The sequence below is a fragment of the Sciurus vulgaris genome (assembly GCF_902686455.1).
Source record: "Sciurus vulgaris genome assembly, chromosome: 12".
NCBI lineage: Eukaryota > Metazoa > Chordata > Mammalia > Rodentia > Sciuridae > Sciurus > Sciurus vulgaris.
In genome coordinates this window covers 106,010,089-106,035,025 of record NC_136473.1, presented here as the reverse complement: position 1 = coordinate 106,035,025, position 24,937 = coordinate 106,010,089, and the positions used below count along the sequence as shown (strand labels likewise).

General features: G+C 41.0%; 1 protein-coding gene and 1 long non-coding RNA gene across 13 annotated transcripts in view; one reads left to right on the top strand and one right to left on the bottom strand.

The window, feature by feature from the left end:
- Positions 1–24,937, top strand: part of RABGAP1L (RAB GTPase activating protein 1 like) — a 683,255-nt gene that overhangs the window by 640,973 nt on the left and 17,345 nt on the right. For 10 of the 12 annotated variants that reach the window (XM_079106395.1, XM_079106396.1, XM_079106387.1 and 7 more), the window contains 2 exons: positions 11,120–11,212; positions 21,505–21,615. In XM_079106395.1, coding sequence (XP_078962521.1) covers positions 11,120–11,212; positions 21,505–21,615 — 204 coding nt within the window. Of the gene's footprint in view, positions 1–11,119; positions 11,213–11,405; positions 11,595–17,410; positions 17,584–21,504; positions 21,616–24,937 lie in introns of those variants that run through there. The other 2 variants (XM_079106394.1, XM_079106389.1) reach the window with 2 other exon arrangements.
- On the bottom strand, positions 14,317–20,594 carry LOC306641325. The gene is made up of 2 exons (XR_013758145.1): positions 18,446–20,594; positions 14,317–17,415 (listed from the first exon to the last, which is right to left on the bottom strand). It is a non-coding gene; the product is annotated as an uncharacterized lncRNA (long non-coding RNA).

Below are 24,937 nucleotides of genomic sequence, written 5' to 3'. Positions count from 1 at the left end.
TGAATTGCTTGTAAAATTATATAGCTAGTATTTGGCAGAGCAGACTTTCAAATGCAAGACCATTTAACTCCAAACCACTCTATATAAGTATCAAAGAACAAGTGTGTGCTCACATAATCGCTCTTGAAGAGTACGAATTTCCCCATCATTAAATTTTTAAAAATATTTTTATAGTTGTAGATGAACCTTTATTTTATTTAGCTATTTTACATGCAGTGCTAAGATTCAAACCTAGTGCCTCTCACATGCTAGGCAAGTGCTCCACCACTGAGCACCACTGAGCAACTTCAGCCCCCATCGTTAAAATTTAATTTTGTTTTTGTATCCAAAATGTGCATACAGATTCTTGAAATAGTCAATAATGAAAAAAATATTTCTTTTTGTTTTTTTTTTCTTTTTTTTTTTCTTTCTTTTTTTTTTTTTTTTTTTTTTTTTTTTTTTGGTGTCAGGGATTGAACCTAGGCATACTTAACTCCTGAGCCACATTCCCAGCCCTTTTTATTTTTTTATTTGAGACAGGGTCTTGCTAAGTAGGGCCTTGCTAAGTTGCTGAGGCTGGCCTTGAACTTGCTATCCTCCTGCCTCAGCCCGCCCAGTCACTGGGAGTGCATCACCCTGCCCAGCTTGGTCCTTTCTAATCTTACAAATTTATTCTCTCCTAAAGTTTACTTCTAAGTTGGTTGCTTCTATCACAGCATGGGTATTTGCCTAGAAATGAGTGGGTATGGTCTCAGGCCAATTAGTAAAAGCTGGTCTAGCCTGTTCTGACTCCTCCCAGTCTCACGTTCCAAGTTTCACTGCAGAGGTTTTCCAGTGGATCACTTATCAGAACTGCCTGGGGAACTCTGAAAGTAAAGGTGCCCAATCCCACCTCAGACCTTTCCATTCATCATCATAGGGTGAACCTGCTGGACCCATCCCAGCAGAAACCGAGGCAGAGCAGAGCATGATGCATCAGTTAAAGGGACTAAAATAAGGCCGGCGTGGTGGGAGCAGAAATTGTTGTCCAAAACTCTGTGCATCCCTGTCAGTAAAAGTCACTTGAACTCATACCTCCAATGCATAAGTATTTACTTTGTAATAAATGATGTACCTGCAATATCATAAAATAGGCAAATATATAGATATTTTTAAATATGAGGTAAAAAAATTAAATAGTACCAGAAACTCTAATAATCCCCTTTTGCTATTGCACAATGTGGGCATTGAGTGAGAGAAGCAGGTGAGAGCAGACCCTGTTGGACCAGCAGAGTCATGCTAAGTACTTCTTTTTTTATCCTAAGTACTGAGAAGCAATTGAAAATTTTTAGAAAGAATTTCAGATTTACATCAGAAAAAAAATTATTTTTGCTCTATGATGCAGAAATTCAGAGTATAGCAAGGATGGACACAGGAGACCAGTTTGGGGTTATTACAGTAGTTCTGGTTATAGGTAATTATGACTTGGGCCAGGGCCTTGCATGAGGTTCGGTGGGAGAAGAGTGAGAAGGTTTATATAACCTCATGTGATTGCATGAGTGTCGGTGTGGCAGAAGTCAAAGGTGACTCTGGGTTTCTGACTTGGCTTTCTGGGTGGAAGATGAGGAACTAGAGGTGAGTAGGGGTGGGGCATGAGTCCATGTTTAAAATTTCTGAGATGTGAAACATCCAAATGATGACATGAAGCTAGCTGGTTATGTAGGTTGAGTTTAGAAGTTCTGGGCTAGAAACTGTGACTTTGGAGGTTGTCAACACAGATAGTGCAGGATTTTCTCCACCTCCATACAGTATTTACTAATAAGAAGGCTCTGTAGCAGAAGTGCCAAGGAGTTTCACAAAATAGTATGCAAAATTAGAGTTATAGGATAAGCAGAAATGAATAGATACGCAGATCCTATTAAGGGAGAGCCTCCTAAGTCTGCTGTAGCCTTCAGACCAGACAGCTTACATTTAAACACGGTGAAGAAAGTAGAAGTCAGTGTTTCAGAAACTTTCAGAGACACTTGGATGAGCATGCTGCATTCTGGAGTGAGCCGTGAATGTTGGAAAGAGGCTCACCTCATGCAGTTCCTCTTGATTGAGTCCAGGAATCTGTCACAGGTGTGCACACCATTATTCCTGAATAGTGGAGAAATTTGGACGCGTCAGGGGAGAGGAGAGCAAGAGGTATAATGAGATCGTATGTTACTATGAATTCAGGAAAAAGTACCTGAAATTTGGTGTCTGTGAGCCTTGGGACTTACATTAGGTTGCAGTAGGAGATAAATACCTTCCTTGTCCTCACTGCTTTTAAACCATTGTGCTCCTCAAGTATTAGAATGCACCTGATAAGGGGCTGGGGTTGTAGCTCAGTGGCAGGGCACTTACCTAGCACATGTAGGCACTGGGTCTGATCCTCAGCACCACATAAAAGTAAATAAATAAAATAAAGGTATTGGACCCATCTACAACTAAAAAAATATTTAAAAATTTTAAAAGAAAAGGAATACACCTGATAAACTGGATGTGGTGGTGTACTCCTGTAATCTAGCAACTCAGAAGTTCAAGGCCAGCCTGGGCAACTTAATGAGATCTTGTCTCAAAATAAAAATAAAAAGGAGTGGGGATGCAGATCAGTGGTAAAGCCCCCTGGGTTCAATCCCCAGTACCAAAAGAAAGAGTCTATCTAATAAGCTCTTCCGTACCATGTCAGCTTTTCTTCCCTTGGTCTCTTCCAGTAAAACATTGACTAACAGTCCCCCTCTCTTAGTGCTAAAAAGCTCAGAAAGAATCTAAGTTGCTTCCTTTGCTGACCCATAAAAAGAGGATAAAGTGAAACCTATAGGAAATGTCTCTCTTCTTAGATGTTTTCTCCTGATTTCTTTTCATCAATTTCTTCCTGGTCATTTACATTGCTGCAAACTGAGAGTTTCGCTTGCCACTGATCCACTTCATGTCCGGATCTTGATAAGCTCTTGCAGAAGTGGCTATGACTCTCACTTAGAAACACTCAGATCTCATTAAATTAAACACTCAGATGTTATACTTTACATTTTCTTGATCCAATGGTTAATATATTAAATGGAATAATTTATATTCATCCTAAGATATTATCTTGAGTGAACAAGAATAATACATAATGGATAGTCAATTGTTCTATATATTAAAATTTTAAGCACTTGAATATATGACCACGAGAATATTTATTTTGAAAAACATTAACCTGAGTCATATCAGCCTTAAACAAAAATAAAATAAATAAATAAAAAGTGATTTATTTTACCAGTATCTGTATCCATCAATAAATATTTATATCTTTTATGTCTAAAATAGAAAAGCAGGTTTCTCAAGTCCTGCATTATAGTTCTTATAGTTAACTGGCCCAGTGTTAATTTTGAGCATGGGGGAAATACCGTATTTTTCAATTGGTGAGGAAACTTGTCTATACCAGTGTAAGGAAAATCCTCATTGCTGTGCTCCCTCTCGGACCCTGACTCCACACATTTACTCTTGGTCACCCTTGTACCTTGCATCAACATCTGTTACTGCACTTGTGAAACTCTGTGGTAATCAGACACATATTTGGCACTCTGTCTAGACTGTCAGCTTCTCAAGTAGCTTTGCCTTCATGCTCTGGTCCCAGACAATAAAGCTCAGTAATTACAAGGGCAGGCTCTGCAGTCAGCTCTCTGTATCTCATTCCTAACTCCATTTACCAACTGTGTGACTGGGGTTTTCTTATTTGTAGGATCTGAATAGTACTTGCCTCACAGAGTTGTTGGGAAGATTTTTTCTAAGTTATTACTATAAAATTTAGGAATTTTTTTGACATGAAACAGTCCCATACCTAATGCCAGTTACTGCTGACTGAAAGCAGCAGAGAGAAGCAAGCATCAGGGTGGACCAGGGGAGTGCTGAAAACCGTGCCTGCCCCATGTCTCCTTCCTTGACTGAGAGGTCAGCTCATTAATTCTCAGTACAAATTCCATGCTGAGCATCTACCCTTCAAATCTTGCAGACCCTGGTGTCCAACCCTAGGATGGAAAAGGCATCCTAATTGTCAAACAACAGGGCACTGATATTTACTAGGTGACATGTTAAATGGTGCCAGGGTTGCCAGGTACTCGGAATTGGAAAGTGGAATTTATACAGAGAAGAATCATTCCACCAAATGCCAATAGTACCTTACCTTGAGAAACACTGGTGGCTCCTAGGTTCTTTGCCTACTTTTAAATTCAAAAACCACGTTTTCATAAACTTGATATACTACTCCATAAAATCCATATAAACCAAAGATCTTGTCGTATGTATTGCAGAGGAGGTTGAAAAATCTCCATGTGTGTTCTGTTATTTCTCTGCTTTCTGTTTCTGTTTCCTTTAAGTTAATATAGTTGTGTTCAAATTTGTTTCTTAAAGTTCTGTTATCCTAATTATCCAAAGTTTAAGATCTATGGTGTTGAGAAGCACTTGAGCTCCTAAATGTACAAAGATTGGGCTGGGGAGATAGCTCAGTTGGTAGAGTGCTTGCCTTGTAAGCACGAGGCCCTGGGTTTGATTCCCAGTACCGTGCAAAATAAATAAATTAATTAATTAAAAGATTGTATTTGTAGTCAGTAAAACTACCTAAACCATATATGTAAGAAAATGTATTTTATTATAACAATGCATGTGAAATTCAAATATTAATGAGTATTCAAAATAAGAGAATGAAAATAAAAATACAAAATAGAGTCATAATCCTGGCAGGTGTGATTAGTAAGATAAAGATTATTAAGGAAAATTAACTTAAAATTTCTTTAATATCTTTATATTATTCATTTTTTTTAATGTGGTGCTGAGAATTGAACCCAGAACCTCACACATGCTAGATGAGTGCCCTGCCACTAAGCCACAACCTTTGTTTGCCCTCACTTAAAATTAAATACAACAAAATACATATTCAATCTGAGTCATAAATAAAAATAAGAAATATAGGTCTTGAATGAGAAGATAGGGAGTGAAGAGGTCCAGTGTGCAGGCTGAGCATCCCTGATCTGAAAACCTAAATCTGAGATGCTCCAGAATCTGTTACTTTCTAAGTACTGACATGGTACCAGAAATGGAAAAGTCCACCCCTGACTTCAGAGGTCAGATCACAGAACACAAGTGCACTAAAAATGTTGTTTAAAGTCACTGTAAGGAAATCCCATGGAACCACGCCGGACACGGGAAATCACATAAGGGAGTTTATTAAGGAAACAGAGTGTCTCCCTGCAGGGTAAGAGAGAAAATGAGAGGAAAAGAGAAAGGAAAGAGAAAGGGCATGCTAGAGAGAGTGGAAAGCGAGGAGGAGATAGAAAGTGAGGAGGACAGACAGAAGGATGGGAAAAGATGGCGGGGAAGCTACAGTAAACAGTTGAATTCTGCAGGGCTAACAGGGGACCAATATCGGATAAGGATACTTGCAAGCTGACTGATGAACCAATAGCTAGCCAGGATGTTACAGACTGACAAGTGGTTGGGAGACGGGGAAAATGGCTGCACCTGAAAGGGCGGGGGAGCAGCTTTATACATTACAGTCACCTTCTGGTTACGTACATAAGAAGTATCTGAAACATAAATGAACTTTATGTGTAGACTGGAGTCCCATCCCCAAGTTATCTGGGGGGGGGGGGGTGCATGCATGCACACATGCAAATATTCTGAAATCTGAAGCACTTGCCATCCAAGTGAGGGATACTCAGCCTGTTCCTCCTGCAGCCTCTCCTCTTGCATCTCCTGAGGCCAGCATGATAACAATGGGAGAGCGGTTGCTGTGCTTTTTCCCTTGCTGCCATGAAGGTCACTGCTTCTTGGCCCCTGCCCTCCACTCTCCTTTGCCTTAGCTCACCAGGCTCTTGTCTTTATTGTTTCTGGGTAACAGCTGAATAAGGCTCACGCTCATCAGTAAATGGCAGGTGAGGTGTTGGTGGCCTGGAGTGGAGTTAATGAAGCTCCCCCTGGTTTAGAATTGTAAAATTGTAACCCCCTGTTATCAGGGGAACAGATGAAAAAGCCCATTTGATTTAGTTAGTATCTTTCAAAGTGCTGGCCATGGAATCATTTTAGAGGGGCTGAACAGGCATTGTAACAGCGGAATACAATAAACCCATCATGGAAATGCCAGTGGATACAGTCCAAGAACTGGGTATGGCTTAGCCAACCTCACGACCTGCTGCTAGTGGAGAGAGGTGGGGGAAGGAGCAAGGAGCCACAAGTCTGCAGGTCAGCGGGGGCCAGTGGTTTATATCTTGTGCTTACTGCTGTCTAGTGTGTTCTCCTGGTATTTTTAATGTAAGGCTTAATAGTTCACAGTTTTTTTATATTAGCATTTTTACAGTGACTATAAAATGAAGGGCAGGAACGTTTTTATCTTGCTTTCAACAAAAGTGTTAACTTCCAACTAAATTTTGTAAATATTAAATAGCTCAATTAACAGGAATGTAGGTTTTATGTTGTTTCCATAACAGATAACTACAGACTTAGTGGTTAAAAGAGCATGCAGTTCTCTAGGTTAGAATATGACATGGGTCTTGCTGGGCTAAAATGAGGACATCATGGGGCCGCATTCCTTGCTGAAGGTCATTGGGAAGAATCCAGTCCCTCACTTTTTCCAGCTTCCAGAGACTGCCCTCACCGCCCTACTCAGGAATGCTTCTGTCTTCAAAGCCAGCGAGTGACCTTGGATACCTTTGGCCTCCATTTATAGTATTCATGTCTTCCTTCACAAAGTCCACAAAAGTTCTCCTGTGTAATTTCACTGGGTCGCCCAATAATCTAAAATGATACTGTCTCAAGTCCTTAGCTTAAATCATGTCTGCAACACCCATTTTGCCATGGAGGCACCATATTTACGGGCTCCAGGGATTAGAAGGCAGACATCTTTGGGAGGCTGCTCCGTTTTGACTCCTGTTTCCAAATTATTGTTTTATTGTAAAATAAATCTGTTTTTTTAAATAGTTGATTTAAAGAATAGTAGTAAGTAAAATGTGAATAGATGGCATAATGTGAAGGAATATTCAAATGGCTAATGTTTGAGAAGCATTTTACTTGAGAGGTGGCCCAGTCCCAGGAAGGAGCAGAGCGTGAGAGGGAGCAGACCAGCCAGACTGCAGACTGCTCTGCCGCAAGGCGCAGGTCTGTCCACAGTTGTTCAGTGTCCTCATTCTGAAGAGACGATTGCACCCAATGAGCAATCTCTGAAAGCCCTGCCAGCTGCCATTTACTAATTCCATGCAAATGAATATTTATGATATGAATTTAAATATCAAGGTCAAGTACAGTGTGAAATATCACTAAATGTCATAAACGGTTCAAAGGGTGAAACACTGGTTCTCTCTTAAAATGCTGTCTTCCCAAACTGCAGTTGTCAAGTCCCAAATGTTGAGCTTGGCTGGGTATTTAAATGAACCCTGTCATGCTTGTTTGTGGGTGTTGTGCCAGGGTTGGATATCCTTTTTCCTCTTTCTATTTGTTTGGTTGTTTTTAATAAATACCATTTCGATGTAGTGAACGCTCATTATTAGTTGAACTCATAAAAACAGTTGTGGATTCTTCCAGATTTCTGAACTTAGACAGAAAGTGAGTGCTGGAGAGGCTGGGAGTAGACAAATGGTGGAACAGGACTCCCACAGTAGGTGGCCATTAAAAAGAAGGGGCGGGCTGGGGATGGCTCAGTCGGTAGAGTGCCTGCTTCGCAAGCCCAAAGCCTTGGGTTCCATTCCAGCACCGCAAAAAATAAAATAAAATAAATAAAATAAAAAGAAGGGGTAGCTGGGTGCGGAGGTGCATGCCTATAATCCCAGTATCTTGGGAGGCTGAGGCAGGAGAATCACGAGTTCAAAGCTAACCTCAGCAATGGTGAGGCACTAAGTAACTAGTGAGACTCTGTCTCTAAATAAAATCCAAAATAGGGCTGGGGATGTGGCTCAGTGGTCAAATGCCCTTGAGTTCAATTCCCAATATATTAAAAAAAAAAAAAAAAAAAAAAAAAAGGCGTGATTCTTAACATGCTCTTCAAGAGCACAACTTCATTAAATTGATTAACTTGAGAGTAGCCTATGCTGCTCTTGAGACAATGGGTTGTTTCAATTCTAATAATTTTTAGTGGCCTTATGTTATTTTAATTAAAACTACCTAATGAAGAAGTTTTTGTTATTCCTTTATCTGATAAAAATTTCTAGCCTTAGCATTCCATTCCCTAAAATAAAATACAAATTTGTCCTGAAATGTAGTTTTAAAAGCAAAGTCTGTTTTTTTAGATTGCTTCATAGATAACAAGAGCTCCATATCAGCTCTCTTCTCTTCTTCCTCCAGGCCTCTCTCCCCTTCACACTGGGCCGATTACAGGTGGATGCTCAATATCACCACACAGCACAAGATAAATAAGCTTCGAAGGTTTCCTAGCAACATATTGTTCCGGGAACCTGCTATTTCCCTGAACAAGATGAAGCCAAACATCCTAGAATCTCAGCCAGATGGGAAAGGATTAGCTTATGGAGGCTGTTTAATGCATTTCTTTTTAAAAATTCACTTGGAAATGAACCTCTTAACATAAGTTGCAAGATTGACTTAAGTAAAAACACTTTGATATTAAAAAATCTCATTAATAGAATTTTTTTAAAAATATGGTTTTAGAAGAATTCTCTAGGAACAAGTTGTAGTCTGTAATTCAGTCATTGATGAACAGATCTGTTTTAGAACAGTAGAAAATGCTTCCACATGGGACTGACATCCAGCCTGTACCCTGTTGAAAAGATGCTGAAACATGTGGACTTGGCAGGTCGGGCTGCTGAGTAGGCTGTTCATGGCTCCGTCAGCTGCCTGTGGCTCTGCTCTAGGGATCCACTCAACACCCTGCTGCTGCTTAACACTCTGGGACTTCTCCCCTCTTTGCCACTGCGCCAGAGCTGTTCCATTTGCTACTTGATCCTGAGAGTCTATGTTTGGTTTTCTGATAATATGATTAATTCATACAGAGAAAAGGAAACTAAAGGGAATGGAGACCAAATTCCAGAAAAGCATCGTTGTTCTGTTAGCACTTAATCTTGTGTTTCCCTTGCTTATCTACCATCCTCGGTCGCCAGCTGGGGGGCAGCTCTTTCCTTCCTACAGCTCTCGGGCTGGTCACAGCACTCTGTGGAAGGTCTCCAGAGGGGGAGTGATGGAGGATTAGTGTGTCTCATGACAGTACTCAGTGATGGCCTTGCAATTCAGTTATACCCTCGAAAGTGTCCCCATTTATTTGACAGGGAGATATGTCCCCATCAGCCCGATGAATATTCTCACAATGTGGTTGTCTAGTGGTTTGGACTGAGTTTGTGAAACTTCCCAATTGTGCGCAGAAGCAGAAAATTCCAGTACTTCACAGGGCTCCTGGATGGAAGTAACAAAGTAACTAGAATAAAGAGAATGATACCTGGGGTCTGCTTTTCCATTTAACTCTCTGGCCAGGTTCCAGAGAATTAAAACTATGTTCATCCCAGCAAATTGTAAAATAATTATGAATTTTCTGCTTGCTTTCTGCTCTCTTTGGAGGTCTCACACACATACGTGTTTTCTAAATGCCATACTTCGAACCGAGTAAGAGCCCATCGAGGGCCCAGGATGGAAGCATCCTCTGCTGGTGTCAAAGTGGATTCTGAGAATACAGACCACCATCCTTGCCTTCCCTGCTCCTCAAGAAGTTTGTAAAGTGGCATATTTGTAATCTCGGAAACAAAACAAAACTGCTTTCCCTCATTTCAAGTCCCTTTCTCAGGCATCTAAACACTAAGGAAAGATTTTGATGTTTAAAGTAATCATATAATTTGGCCTCCCAAGGAAGACTGAAAGTAGACTTGATTTGTCATGTGGAGCAGAATAATTGTAATATGTTTATTTTGACTAAATAGTTTTTTTAATTAAAATTTTTCTATTATCTAAGCATTTATTTAGATCTCTCACCTGTGTTAAACTCACCTGTCAAGCATTATAGGTTGAAATTTATTTACCCATCATTTTATAGATGAACAACTGAGGCCAACAGGTTAAATACCTGTTTGCGGAGAGATTACACAGTTTATAAATAAGTAGTGAGCATTGGGACCCTAGTTTATCCAGTACCAAATTCTGTGACCTTTATGGTATGCTGTGCTTATTTATTTTTCAAATTCTAAGATTCTATAGGAGTCTAGTCTTTTCAGAAAGAGTCTTTTGAGGATGACATAATTTCAGCAAGAATTAGATGAATTGTTTGTAGACATTTAGACGATATACTGTTGTTTTGGTACAATGATACTGCTTTTCTTCAAGTGTCTGTCAAACTTTAGAATCTTCTTTCTTTTTGGTATATTAATTCCATTTGAAAATATTTATGGGCTCGGGTTGTAACTCAGTGATACAGTGCTTGCCTCGCATGTGTGAGGCACTGGGTTTGATCCTCAGCACCACATAAAAACGAATGAATAGAATAAAGATGTTATGTCCATCTACAACCAAAAAAATAAATAAATAAAAAATACATTGTTCAATTTTTTAATTTCTATTAAACAATTTTTATTTTCAATATGATAGAAGACTGAATTATATTTAAAGATAATTAAAATTAATAGCACTATGAAATACATACACAAGAAAAGTTATGATCGGTATTTAATAAAACAGATGGACAGACTAGCTATTTTTGTGAATAAAGCTTTTTGGAACATAGCCACACTCATTCCCTCTTATATCACCTGGGGCTATTGTGCAATAGCAAGAGTTGAATGGCTATGGCCTTGACCTTGTGGCCTGTAGAGCCCAAGACACATCCTCTGGACCTTTACAGGAGAAGTTTGCAAATCCTGTTTTAGACTCTAGACTTTTGTTCCCAGCAGTTAGCTGGGAATGTTCCTTTAGAACGCCAGAAGCATTGGGAAAGATTCTTCCCCAGCCAGGTATGGTGGCACATGCCTATAATCCTAGAGACTCTGGAGGCTGAGGCAGGAAGATGGCAAGTTCCAGGACAGCCTTGGCAACTTAGTGAGAACCTCTCTCAAAAAATAAAAAAGGACTGGGGATGTAGCTTCGTGGTAGAGTGCCCCCTGGGTTCAGTCCCAGTGTTGGGGGGGTTGAAATCCTAAATGATAGTCTTGTCTAATGTGATTTTCTCCAAACTCTGCAGGTACCGACCAAAAAGCTGAAAAAATATGAAAAAGAATATCAGACAATGCGAGAAAGTCAGCTGCAGCAGGAAGACCCAATGGATAGATACAAGGTATGGGAGCCACTCTGCACTGTCAGCAGAGCGCCTTTGTATCTCACGCAGCAGCTGTGGCAGTTTTGCTTCCCTCTGCCCCCGCCCCGCCGCCCCCGTCCGCCGAGCACTGTCTGACCATGCCAACTGTCCAGGTGTGTCTTCCTTTCAGGAGACTCCCAAGTAGCCCACCATAATATTTCTTTTCTCTCAGTTTGTATATTTGTAGGTAACTCCAGCTGTTGCCTTTATACTGGGAATCTTCATAAGAAGCTGAGAGAAAGAGAGGGAAAAAGAAAGAAAGAAAGTGGCTTTCTACTTTCAAAAATGAGAAAAAAGAAAAATGGCCAAGTGCTGTTTTAGCTGTGCATGATCACTCCTCAGAGACTTTTAGAAGGTGAACTGTGGCAAGACTGGCCCAAGGATGTTTCAGACTTACCTCTGCCTGTAGCACATGTAAAAATACAGACTTGGAAGGAAAAATAAAAAACCACAAAGGTATATCGAGCACAGTAATGGAGTTTGTTGCAACATTTACTTCTACAAACAAATTTATGGGTAATGGTGACGTTTGACTACCGTGTGCAGTCAGACCGACTCTCAGAATCAAAGCGACTTCATTTTCATCTTAATTGTGGTATATTTTTTAACTGGGCCATTTATGAACACAGATCATAGTGGTAATTATTAACACTGGTCCCAGAATGGTTTTGGGAAATATTGCCAGCTTAGCTTTTCTAAGGGAAACATTTTTTATCTTAATTCTTTGGACTCATACAGATGCATAGTAGTTCCCTCCCTCTCCACGTCCTTACCCTGCTGATGCCGAAACAGCCTGCCAAGAGAAGTGTAGTGGCCGCTTTGTTCATGAAATCTCCCGGAGTGGGATGGCTTCCACCTGGTAACTAGAGTTGCCGTTAGGTGGGCGGCACAGCCACACGGTGCCTCTTAACTGTGCCGTTGCCCTGGACAGCGTAGAATGTGTACAGAAGAGCAGGGTGGAAGGAGCGTGTTGCTTTTGTAGTCCGAAGACCCGAGTTGAAAGCCTGGCTCATTAGAGAAAGGGCACGGGATTTGGAATCCTAATTGGAGATTTTAATATCTACTCCACTGTTCAGCATATTGGACTAGTTATTGAACCTCTTTTGCATCTATTAAATGTGTAGTATACATAATTCCCTGATGATTTTGTGCGAGGTCGAGGAATGTTGTGTATTAAGGAGTCAGTAAATTTGGTTATTGTTAGCTTGTGAAGACGACTACTGCAGATTATCCAGGAATTACTTTAATAACCTAACCTCGTGTAGGTCTGCCCCTCCAGTCCCTCATGGACCTTCCCCTGTTTCTCCAAGGCATTGCTACTGAACAGGCTACCACTGGTTGGTATGCGTCTCCCCTTACTTATAGATCTGGCTCAGGAGCTAGAATAAAATCCCACCCACAGCTGTGGTGGATGACTACTACCAGATAAGGGTCGAAGCTACTTCCCATCACCATTATCCCCACAATAGTCCAATTTTAATGTTGGTCCTATAACATGCTGTTGCAAAAAGGTTTGATGGTAGTAATGATAAATTATAAAGGATCCAAAATGAAGCCCTACCACTGCTTGTATAGTTTCAATTTCCTTAATGCCACCATCATTATGAATAAAATCTGTGAAGAGTGTTTTAAAGTAAAAGAAAATCAAAAACCCAGATGTGTACTTTTAAGAACAGGATCAGTCTGAACTGTTACCATGTTTTATTTCTTTCTTGTGTCAAAGCAGGTATGTATAAATAGATAGCAAAATGTGTGTTTTTTTAAAAAGTGCTTATGACATGTAAGATTATCAATTAGTATAGTTTTCATTGAAGGACTAAGTAGAATTAAACTTTTTGGTTTTGTTTTGAATGCAAGTATTACTTTTAAATTCAAGTGTTATAGCTTCTTATTGCACATATCATATAATCTCAATAACTGTTTCTCTTGGATGATTGTGATTAATATATCATCTAAGCAGTGTCTCTTGTGCCCTTTCAGTGATATCCAGGCAGTTGTCCGGTGATGTCCATGGTAAAGTTGCAGTCCTCAAATTATAATTGCATTTTCAAGGTAGTTTACAAGACAGTTGACAGGATAGTTTTTAGGCATCAACAGCTTTGGTCCTTCTGATGATCAGTATCTAGTTTAAGAAGTTTAAGAAGCTAATGATAAGACTGGAATGTAGCTCAGTAGTAGAGTGCTTGCCTAGCATGCAGAGATCCCTGGGTTCAATCGCCAATATCAAAGAAAAAAAGAAAAGAAACTAATCATAAATCTTAATTAAAGTAGTGAAGTATTTTAGAAAATATCTTTTGGATCTTTTAAACTTAATCTTGTCAAGAATAAGATCTCTGTGCTGGTAACCAATACTGTATAATTTCTAAATTTTGGACTAGGAACCCAGTTTTTGTAAATGCTTGAGGAATAACTGGGAAAGATCTGTTAAGGCATTGAGTGAGAACTTGCCTCAGTTCAGTATCAACTCCTCTCAACCTTTGGAACCCACGCTGCTTAAAATGCCATATCTACCCCCTAGTTTGCCAGATGGCAGGACAGTTAGGAAGACAGTGGAAATTATTACTTTTTAAATGCCCAGAAATGTCACACAAGAGCATAGCCTAAGATTATTTCAGTTGATGCTATGATGCTATTTCTCTTGGACTTGGTGGCATACATAAAAGTGCTCGTGTAACCGGGCACAGTGGTGCATACCTAGAGTCCCAGCAACTTGGGAAGTTGAAGCATGAAGGTCACTTGAGCTTTCAAATTCAAGACCAACCTGGACAACTTGCCAAGACCCTATCTTTAAAATTAAAAAGGCTATTGCAGGACAGGCAGAATTGGAGATAAAGATCAGAGGTGGCCCTTCGCGATTGCAGTCACACTTCTTGCTGTGTCAGTCTAAGCATGTGCTTCGTGTATATTTTTATGGCATATGCAAACATTTACTTTCTCAGGTCACCTGTATCCAACACTTCAATATCAGACAAAAAAAGAAAAAATAGTGTTGGCATAAATTTAAATTCTAAAACCCTAAGTGTGCTGAAAAATGTTCTGGATTTAGGCAATGATGATGGTCACACAATTTTGTGAATATGCTGAAACCACTAAATTGTACATTTTAAAAGCATGATTTTATGGTATGTAAATTACCCTCTCCCCCAAGAAAAACAACAACACAAGCTTAATATTCTAAGAGGGTTGACCTCTTGTCCACCGTCTTCCTTTTTATGAACCCCAAGTCATACAGGAGGTACCTGGGTAGAAGCCATACTAGTGGGAAGGAGCCCTTCTTGTCAAAGATTGAGCTAAGCAATGATCATCAGCCCTGTGCTCCCCATGTATTTGTCGGGGAAAGACCAACTCAAGTGTGCCGTGTGTCCCTTTTTAGTGATACTTCTAGATATAACACATGCTGTGCCTGTGCATACATACGTCCGCATGCAGAGACGGGGACTCACGTGAACGGGTGACACAAACACATCCTGCACTGCCTGTCTTGGCATCACTTTGTATGTGACTTGGGGAACCCCACAATGCCTGCTTGCATCCCTCAGGGTTCTCTTTTCTGGTTAACTTCCTGACAAGATTGAAAAGACAGAAAGGAAACACTGAAAAGGAATATAGAATATTTATCCTAAACCTTTTTTAACATCCTTCTTAACTTGAGGCTGGCCCAATTTGTTAATATTCTTTACCTACTTCAATATTTTGATTTGTGAATTTCTTGATTGATTTCTAATGGGGCGGAATATGGGTTGTGGCTCTGGCTATAGAAATACATCAAGCACATTTCCACAACTCCCCAGAAAATATATATTTATGAATATGTATAGTTACTTTAGAACATTTTTAAAATTAGTAACCAAGCCCCTAGCAAACGGTCACCTATTTCAAAAATCAAAATACTGTTTCTGTCTTAAGGTGGTGAAATGTGTTTGTTGTGGGGAAAGGTGGTTTCTACTGACATAAGACTGCATATGCTCTTCCTGTTAGAGAACTACTCACACACGTGGACAAGCCTTAAAAACGCAGCTAAGTAATTAAGTTCAGTGAATCTCCCAGAGCACAGTCAAGGTTACCTGTTTGGGATGGGAAAATCCTATAAAGAATCTGGAATGTTAAACTCTTGAGTTTGAGATATAAACAGTTTTTTATTTTCTTCTCCTCTCTTCATCCTCCTTCCTTCTTCTAATGCAAGAACTGAACCCAGGAGCACTTTACTAATTTTCGTAGAGCAATTGTTACTATGTATAATTTTTAAAGCTTTTAAAATTACACATAGTAAAAAATAATTCAAAATAGTCAACATAAAACTTAATTATACTTGTTATTTGCCATCTTCCCGTATCTATTAAAATGATTTTGAGCAATTATCACATTTTAAAAACTTGAGCAAATGATCATGTTTAAATTATACTAAATTTCTTCCTATAAACAAGGGTAGGGGTACTTTCCCCCACTGTGTTGGGTCTTTCCTTAGTATGGAAGTCAAGATAAGTGAATCCATGTTGAAAGTGTTGTTCTACCAATGAAAAGCTTACATTTTCTCATTTTCTCATGAGACAAACACTGTTATTGGCTTTCAGAAATATTTATTTTAGGACATAATGTGTTTTTAATGAATAGTAATGAACTCAAGTGTGGGACCTAGCTGCTTGTGATAACTAATGACCTACTTCAAAGCCGTCACCTTCTTTTTGACCTGCATAACAATGAGCGTATTGTGGTAGGACCTTGGAGACCACAGCACTGTAGCTAACAGGGAGCAGAGGCTTCTGTGCTGCTGGTGCTCTGACTGGCCTGCCTCCCCCTGAGGGGAGGTGAAATGCCAAGCACCCGAATTTCTAAGCGTGCTTCTTGATGATCTTCGGAATTCTCCAGACATTCTCTTTAATTTTTATAAAGTTTTGTTTCCTATTAAAATGAGAAAATATGACATTCATATGTTTCTACATCTTCTGTAACCTATTTGCTTTTTAAATTCTTATCTGTGTGCTAAAGAGCAGAGATCCACAAAAAACGATCTGCTGGCCAAATCTGGCTCACTGCTAGTCTTCCTAAATAAAGTTTTATTGAAATACAGCCACACCTTTTTGTTTACTTATTGTCTAGGGTTGCTTTAAAACTGACAGTGGTAGAGCTGAGTGATTTCAACACAGATGTGTGACCTCTCAAAGCCTGAAATATTTACTCTCTGGCTATTCATATTAGAAGTTTATTGACCCTGTGCCAGAATATCATTTAAGATTTTTCATTTTATTTTAATGCTGAAAGAAATGCAGTCTGGTCTGCCAATTGTCAGTTATCATTAGAAAGATTTTGTTTTTAGTTTGACATTTAAAATTTTTGAAGTTCCTACCAGTAAGATAAAATCGGATGTGATGAGAAAGAAGTGAAAGCATTAAACAGTCTCAGACACTCAGATTTTCTACTCAGATCTCCATTTACACATGATATAGATATTTAAGCATTTCATCTGTGGACATTTGCATGTCAAAAAATTGTGTTCTGAAAATTTAAGTATGATTATCAACCCTTTTAAAATAGGTATCCAAAAGAAAACATGGATGCATTGCGTGTGTTGTTGCTAACCAAATTGTACTGAGTCTTTTAGAGAAACATTTTTTCCTGACCCTTAACTGTCTTTAAAGCATGTGCCAAGAATCCATCATAGCAGCAGACAACACACCCAAAATATCGAGCCAGGGTTTGTATGGCCACTCCTTCCCCGTCGTTTTCCCCCAGCGCCTAGCGTGTTTTCTGCTGATTGCCAGTTCCCATTTCTCTGGTTTCTCATCTTGGAGAGAATGATGTGCACCCTCCTCTGGACTGCTTCAAGCAGGCTTCAGCCTCCAGAAACAAATGAGAACTGGGATCAGTTTTTCTTTTGGATTCCCCTGCTCAGCAATTCCTTTCTTTTGCCTGAAGATGAACTATTTTGCAAGGCTGCCGACCTTGTCTTAGAAAGAAGTTCCTTCTGCAGCATTAACAGCAGCATCCACAGCTCGCTCGCCCTGTATTGCTCACGTTCTGCACCAGTGTTCTCAGCAGTCATGCGAGCTGCGAATAGCAGTGTGGGGAGGGAGGAGTTTGCAAGTGGAGCCTTCCTGGGTTGAGGCTTGCCACTTGGCTGCCTCCAGCATACTTTCTTCCATTGAACGTTCGCAGTGACAGCAGGACTTAGAGCATACGACGCTCTAAGAAAAAACAAAACAGAAAATAGCATTAACAAGTGTCTGTTTTTGTTACTGTCATTTCCTGTATGTATTAGTAGATGTGTGATTTCATTGGATATTCCTTTTTTTTTTTCGATTGTCTTTGTACCTATGATTGAAAACGGTAGTTGGTCTATGACTTTTGAGGAGGTAAGTTTTTAATCTATGTGTGTCTGTATCAGCGTCTGTCTCTTTGAAAAATGCAGTATCCTCCTCCCAAAAGTTACTAACCAAACTTTCCCAGCTGTGCATTTCCTATGCAAGAGGGGAGGGAACTACTGAGGAAAGTCTAGTTTCAGACGGTGTGAGGCGAATTTTAAGGGTTATGTAACCAGCATCTCCTGCACTCTCTGAAAGGCCAGGGGAGCAGTCTGCCTGTTTTGCTTACAGTCTCTGGGCCTTCAGCACGTCTGCTTTTGCAAACATGCAGACTGTCAACAGCTCCAGGGCGGCTGAGGTTATCTGGGCTGAATTGAAGTCTCCGTGGGCGGACTTCACCAACATTTCAAAACGAACATGCTGCCTTTTCCAGGCCCATCAAACCTGACTTAGGTCCCCATTCCTGTGTAAAGGCAGACTTTTTCTTATATCACTTCAGTCAGTTCTGAAAACCGTTCTGGCTCCTTGGTAAGGGCTGGAAAAGCCAGCTGAGTGACATAATTTCTGTTACCCTTTAATACACAGGGGCAGGTTCTTTGTAGAAAATCTACATCTGGGTAGCAGCGACTGTTGGTAGCACTCAGTAGGCACTGTGGCACCAGATGACTCACGAGGACCCCTCGCCACCCGAGCTCATGCTTTGGAGGAGGATACTGCATTTTTGGCCCCAGAGCCTGCTTTCCCACCTGTTTGTGAGTGCAGAGCAGGAGTCCCGACACCTCCCACCCTGCGGCTTGCTTTGCAGACACGACCATGAGCTTCTTGCTAAAGCAAAAGCCAATAGGTGTGCCCCACGGCTCGTTTGCTTTTTGGACCCTCACTTTCTCCCAGTCTTTCCCACCCGCTCCTGCACCTTTAGCTGTGTGTCTGAGGAAAGGTTGAAGTTGCAGGAATCATCGTGTGAGAAGTTGCCAGTCCGGATTTCAGCGGAGCTCACTCACGACTTTGCTCTGTAGCACATAGTCCATCAGCTGTTGATCTCTAACCAATAGTGAGGAGCTACCTGGCACATTCTTTAAATACTTGAACATAGTGCTTTCCCACAAGCATCATGTGAATTTACCTGGAGATGATTTTAACTCAATTCTAAGCGCATTCCTGTGCCTGAAAAACTGGTAGTGGCAGCATTTTCACCTGTGCCAGATTAGCCTAGTGACACGACAGAGGAAGCATTTCCACCGTGGCGTGTGCGAGCACAGTCTTGGTAGGAGTGAGGCACTCTCTCAGGGTTAGGTTTTGAAGTCGTCTTATCTTGGTTTCTTGAGGGATTTTTTGAGAAAAATCTCTTCCCACGTAAGCAGTCTGTGTTGTGAAATCTGTTGTGTTGAAATCGTGTTGGGTGTTGCTGCTCTTCTCTGTCAAGGAGGAAATTTAAAGTTTTTGAAACATGTTTTTAAAATCTAAGTGTTCTACAAGCATATAAGTTCTTTCCACAAAAAAAGCAGTAGACACATCAGAAATAAAGATTAGCTCTCAAGAACCTGCTAGAAATTGGGTTCCTTTGGTTTGCCCAAGGTTCCACTGTAGAAGCCCTGGCTTTGTCATGTATACAATTTAGTTCCTACGTGTAGGTCCGTGGTAGCGTGGACCCCGTGCAGATTGAGGGGACCCTGTGCAGAATGAGATGAGTACAAGTTGCCCCTATAAATACACATAACTGTCTCTTCGGAAGTTGCTGGGGACAGGGTGCCTGCCAAGGTCTCACCGTGGAGGGTTCCATTGTGCCTCTGTCATAAAGGAGATCCAGTATTTCATGTGGGGTATGACCATGTGACAGGAATGGACTTAAAACAAAATTTTATCCCTGCAGGTGGAATTGAAACTATACATTTACCTTTTTCTAATACAAAACTTTAAAAAAAAAAAAAAAAAAAAAACTATTACAAATGCTTTATGAATTCATTGCAGAAAACTTGGAAACTTTATTTTTAAAAGGATAAAGACAATAATAAAAATAATCTACCCACAGTTAATATTTCTTGTTTATATTGTTATATAAATGGGATTTTCTAGTTGGGTGTAGTGGCACATGCCTGTAACCCCAGCAATTTGGTAGGCTGAGGCAGAAGGATTGCAAATTCAAAGCCAAACCTCAGCACCTTAGTGAGACCCTGTCTCAAAATAAGAAATAAAAAGAGTTGGGGATGTGGCTCAGTGGTCTGAATTTTGTAGTTGTCTTTCCTTTTTTTTTTTTTTTTTTTATTTTGTTTTCTTACAAGGTAATAATCATTTCTTCAGTTACTAGATATTTTTCTCTAATATTTTAAAACCATGAAATTTTTCCATTTAAAAGTATTTAAATGATTTGGGATTTTTTTTTTTTAAAGTAGATATCTTTTCCAAGAAATTCCTAATATCCCCCAACTATCCCAGTCTTTTTTTTTTAACAAAAGAAAAGATATAGTTAAGTTGGGTACAATGGCACATGCTTGTAGTCCCAGCAACTCAGGAGGTTGGTGAAGAAAGATCGATCATCAGTTCCAGGCCAGCCTCAGCAAATTAGCAAGACCTTGTCTCAAAATAAGAAATAACAAGGGCTGGGGGGTGTAGCTTATTGGTAGAATGTCCCTGGGTTCAATCCCCAGTACATGACAAGAAGGGAAAATAAAATAAAAAAAGGACAGAAAGAAAAGAATAAAGATAGAAAAAAGATTAAAAAAAAAAAAAAAAAGAGAACAGAAAAGATGCAAAGAGCAGGCTTGTCCCTGTCTTTCTTCTAATGGATCCTCTGCCTCCATGACAGCCTCAGTCTTGGTCCTTACCGTCTGTTTCTTAGCCCTTCTTGAGAGAGGGTGGAGGGGATGAGGTTCTCTTCTTCCTACGTAACAAATGCCAGGCTGTTCTAAAGATAATAGAATTAACTTCGCTCCCACCTAGTACACTGTGGAACACTGTCTTCTAGAACATGTATTTATCTTCTGATTTTCTTTTTGTTTGTTTGTTTGTTGTTACTCTCATTGGTGCTTTGTCTGCTTCTGTCTCCCTTGTAGAATAAAACAGGTTAGAAGCATCCCCGTCTCTCTCATGTGACCTGCTTGTAACTGCTAACAGTAGCAAAGAAAGCACTTCTGCTACTCTGGAGTAGAAGGCACTCAGCTGCTCTCTGAGACTAGATGTAAATGTAGCAGAGTCACAAGCCCAGTGAAGGGGAGACCTTGTTTCATAAGCATCGGTCCCTTGGTTCTTTCATGGCAGAACTTTGCTTCGGATTTTTTTGGGAGCTCAGTGCGGGGAAAGGATCCCAGCTCAGTAATTTATTTTACCCAGAGTCTTTTAATCAGAAGTAGCAAAACAGACACTGAGAAGACTTATTATGGGGACTCTCATTGTTACTAACAGGAAAATAGGTTATGTTCAGAAAAGTCAATGTACTCCCACTCAAAAATAAAAAATATCAGCTGATAGCAAGTCACAAGTCCAAAAATCTTGACTCTTGATTTAGTGTCCTTAAATATCCTCCCTCTCCTTGAACCCAGACCTTGGAAAACAGTCTGGAGAACTGTCTAATGCCATCCCTTCTGCGTCTTGCCATTTCTCCTGCGGTCCAGGGTGGAGCTACTGTGCATGTGTCCAGGAATCGCTTGTCGTCTGCATTCTAGGTCTGTGTGGGGACCTCACGGGATCGGGGTGCATTCGATCCTGCTGCTGTCTGTGGTCCACGCTTCACGAGGAGTCCACCTGGAGGGTTAGGGACAGTCGCAAGCTGCTCCGGGTAGAGCTCTGCGGCCGCACCGCTAGCCGTTCCCTAGGCAGCAGTCCTGCCTCCCCGTGCCACCGCGCCTTCTCCTTCTACACCTTCGAAAGTTCACTTTGTTGGCGTTGCTTGTTTCTCCTCACCAGTTTTTCTCGCTTCAGTTTCCGCTCGTGCCTGCAGGCACTCATGCCCGCCTCTGGCTCTTGCTCTTTCTACAGAGGGAGAACCGAAGATTACAGGAGGCCAGCATGAGGCTGGAGCAGGAGAATGACGACCTCGCCCACGAGCTGGTCACCAGCAAAATCGCCCTGCGGAATGACTTGGATCAGGTAGGTCTGTCACTCACGAGATGAGACTAACTTCCTCAAGGGCAAGGACCAGGTGGCCCCACCGCATCCCCAGGCCCACTCTGTTCCTGAGTGAGCTGCTTGGTAGATGAATGGTGAGGGACAGGCGGAGATGGAAGGTGACTGGCAGGTGGGAGGGGCAGCTCGTGCTAGCTGGAGAGAGTGGAGGTTGCACACTTTTTTTTTCGCGGTGCTGGGGATTGAACCCAGGGCCTTGTCTTGCGAGGCAAGCACTCTACCAACTGAACTATCTCCCCAGCCCCAGCCCTGCACACCTTTGAGAATGGTTTGGGTCACTTCCACATTGTATGTGTGACACTGACTTTTTATATCTGTAAATTTCTCTGACATCTCTTTATCAAAGGTTTATCTTTCTAAACCAAAAGCTGCCCACATAATTACCAAAGAGTGTCAGTCACCAAGAGTATACTAATGCCACTCTGACATTGTAGGCACCTTGCTGCTTGTTCCAATAAGGGTTCTTATCCATAATAAATGTGAAGTTTTACATGAAGTGTGAGCATTAAATGTTGGATTGTCGAATTGGCAAGCATCTTAGTGGATGAGAGCCAGAGGGCCTGCACGTGAATCTCTTGGCACCGCCACTTGCCAACCATGTGACCTTGGGCAGTCCTTTAGCCGCCTGTAGGTCCGAAAGTGTCTATCCTGGAGGGAAGATGTGAGAGTTAAGCTGAAGCACTTCAGTAGTATGTGTTCAACAATCATCAGCTGTTGCTGGGGAGGTCTCTACTGCGGTAACTTCCCTTGTTCTTTCCAACAGTGCTGACAGTCTTAGAACTTCCTGTTTGCTACTGCGAGCATTTCCTGAGATGACTGGCAAGGTGGAAGTAGCCTTGTGCAGACTTAAAAGTTTTACTCTGTTTTCTGATTTCTGAAAAATAACAAATGGTGCAGGGTCAGAAAAATTGAGACTTAGACTGTTGAATGAAAGAAAAAGCCATTGCCTTTAATTATGCATAGACAATTAAAACACAAGTCAATTGATAACATAGATCTGCATATGTGTTTATAATTGAAGCATGTGCTGTTACTCAATGGTAGAGCTCTGTGCTCAAAGCCCTAGGTCTGATCCCCAGCACTGCAAAAATAAATCAATAAAAATAAAGTTGGTAAAAGTAGTCTCTGCCATATCTTTTCCTCATATAAAGAGCTAATTTTTAAGCTCAAAATTTTAACCATAGTAGGGTGGGAGATAAGACAAATACTGAGGAAATGATGCTAACAAGGGAGGGAGGAAGCTGTGGGGGTCAGACTAAAGAAAGCTTGACTTCTTTTTTTCTGTGCTGGGGATCAAACGCAGGGTCTCCTGCGTGCTGGGCAAGCACTGTGCCACCGAGCTACACCATTAGTCCTAAGTGTAGTTGGTAAAAAGCAAAACAACTCTGCTGCTTGGGATGTAGGACATAGAAGTAGCCCATTTTAAAAACATTTGGTCCTTTTATCACAAGTCCCATTTGGAAGTGGATTGAAGTGATATGCAGCCAGTGTGACCAAGACCCAGGGCCAAGGAGAGTGGCAAGCGTTGCCGGGCAGCAGGGCCAGACTTGGCCGAGCACACTGACCAGAGCTGCAGTGCCAGTCTGGGCTCCGTGTTCGCTTCCCAAACAGCACGGTTCACCCCCGATTCTGCCAGGGCGAGTCTTTGACCACCGATAATGTTGGGAAGATGGTTAGATGAAAACAGTGGAAGGAGCTGAACTCGGTGGGGTGCCATGAAGAGGAGAGGTTGCCCAGCACGCAAGTAAAATGTGTCTCTATTAGTGGTAAGCACTGATATTTGCTTACCTCTGTATAAGAGGTAAGCATATAATAGAATTAATTTGTTAAATCAATTTTCTTTCTCTGCCCACATTTTTACTGGTGCATTATAGTTGCACTTAATGATGGGATCGTTGTACACGCTCACGCATGCACACAGTACAATATAATACAGCCAGTTGCTCCCAGCACTTCCCTTCCCTCCCGCGCCTCCTCCCACCCTCTGGACCCTTTCCTCTGTTGATCTCCCTCTGATTTTCACGAGATCCACCCCCACCTTTATTTTTCTTTTCTCTCTTTAGCTTCCTTATATGAGAGAAAATATATGACTCTTGACCTTCTGAGTTTGGCTTATTTCACTTAACATAATGGTCTCTAATTCCATCCACTCCCCTGCAAATGCATCATTTCATTTTTCGTGTGTGTGTGTGTGTGTGTGTGTGTGTGTGTGTGTGTGTGTGTGTGATATTTTCTTTATCCATTCATCCATTGATGGACACCCAGGCTGTTTCCATAATTTGACTGTTGTGAGTTGTGCCGCTATAAACATGGGTGTGCACTTACCACTGTAAGTAAGATACCTTTAATTCTTCAGGATAAATATCAAGGAGTGGTACAGCTGGGTCATCTGGCGGTTCCATGCCCAGTCTTTTGAGGAGCCTCATAGTGGTTGTACTAACTTACAGTCCCTCCAACAGTGTAGAAGTGTTCCTTTTTCTCCACATCCTCTCTACCATTCATTATTATTTGTATTCTTGATGACTGCCATTCTGACTGGTGTGAGATGAAACCTCTGTAGTTTTGATTTGCCTTTCCTTAATCACTAACATTGTTGACTATTTTTTTTATATAGTTGTTGGCCATTTGTATTTCTTTTGTGAAGTGTCTGTTTAATTCATTTGCCCATTTATTAGTTGGGTTATCTGATTTTAGGGTGTAAAGTTTTCTGAGTTCTTTATCATTCCTAGCTATTAATCTTCTGTCAGTAGCTAGCACAGATGTCTCCCTTCTGTAGGTTCTCTCTTTATGTTCCTAATTGTTGCCACTGCTGTGCAGAAGCTTTTTATTTGATGCCACCCTATTCTTGGCATTATTTCCTGAGCTCTAGGGGTTCTATCGAGGAAGTCATTGCCAGTGCCTATATGCTGGAGTGTTCACCCATGTTTTCTTCTAGGATTTATAGAGTTTCTGGTCTAATTCTTAGATATTTGATCCATTTTGAGTTGAGTTTTATGACAGGGTAAGAAATAAGAATCTAGTCTCATTTGTCTACATATGAATAACCAGTTTTCGCAGCACCCTTTGTTAGAAGGGCTACTTTGAGCCAGACTCTGTATATAATCCCAGGGCTTAGGAGGCTGAGGCAGGAGGATTGTGAGTTCAAAGCCAGCCTCAGCAATTTAGGGAGGCCCTAAGCAACTCGGTGAGACCCTGTCTCCAAATAAAATATTAAAAAATGGCTGAGGATGTGGCTCAGTGGTTAAGTGCCCGAGTCCAATTCCTGGTAGCCCCCAACCCACCCAAA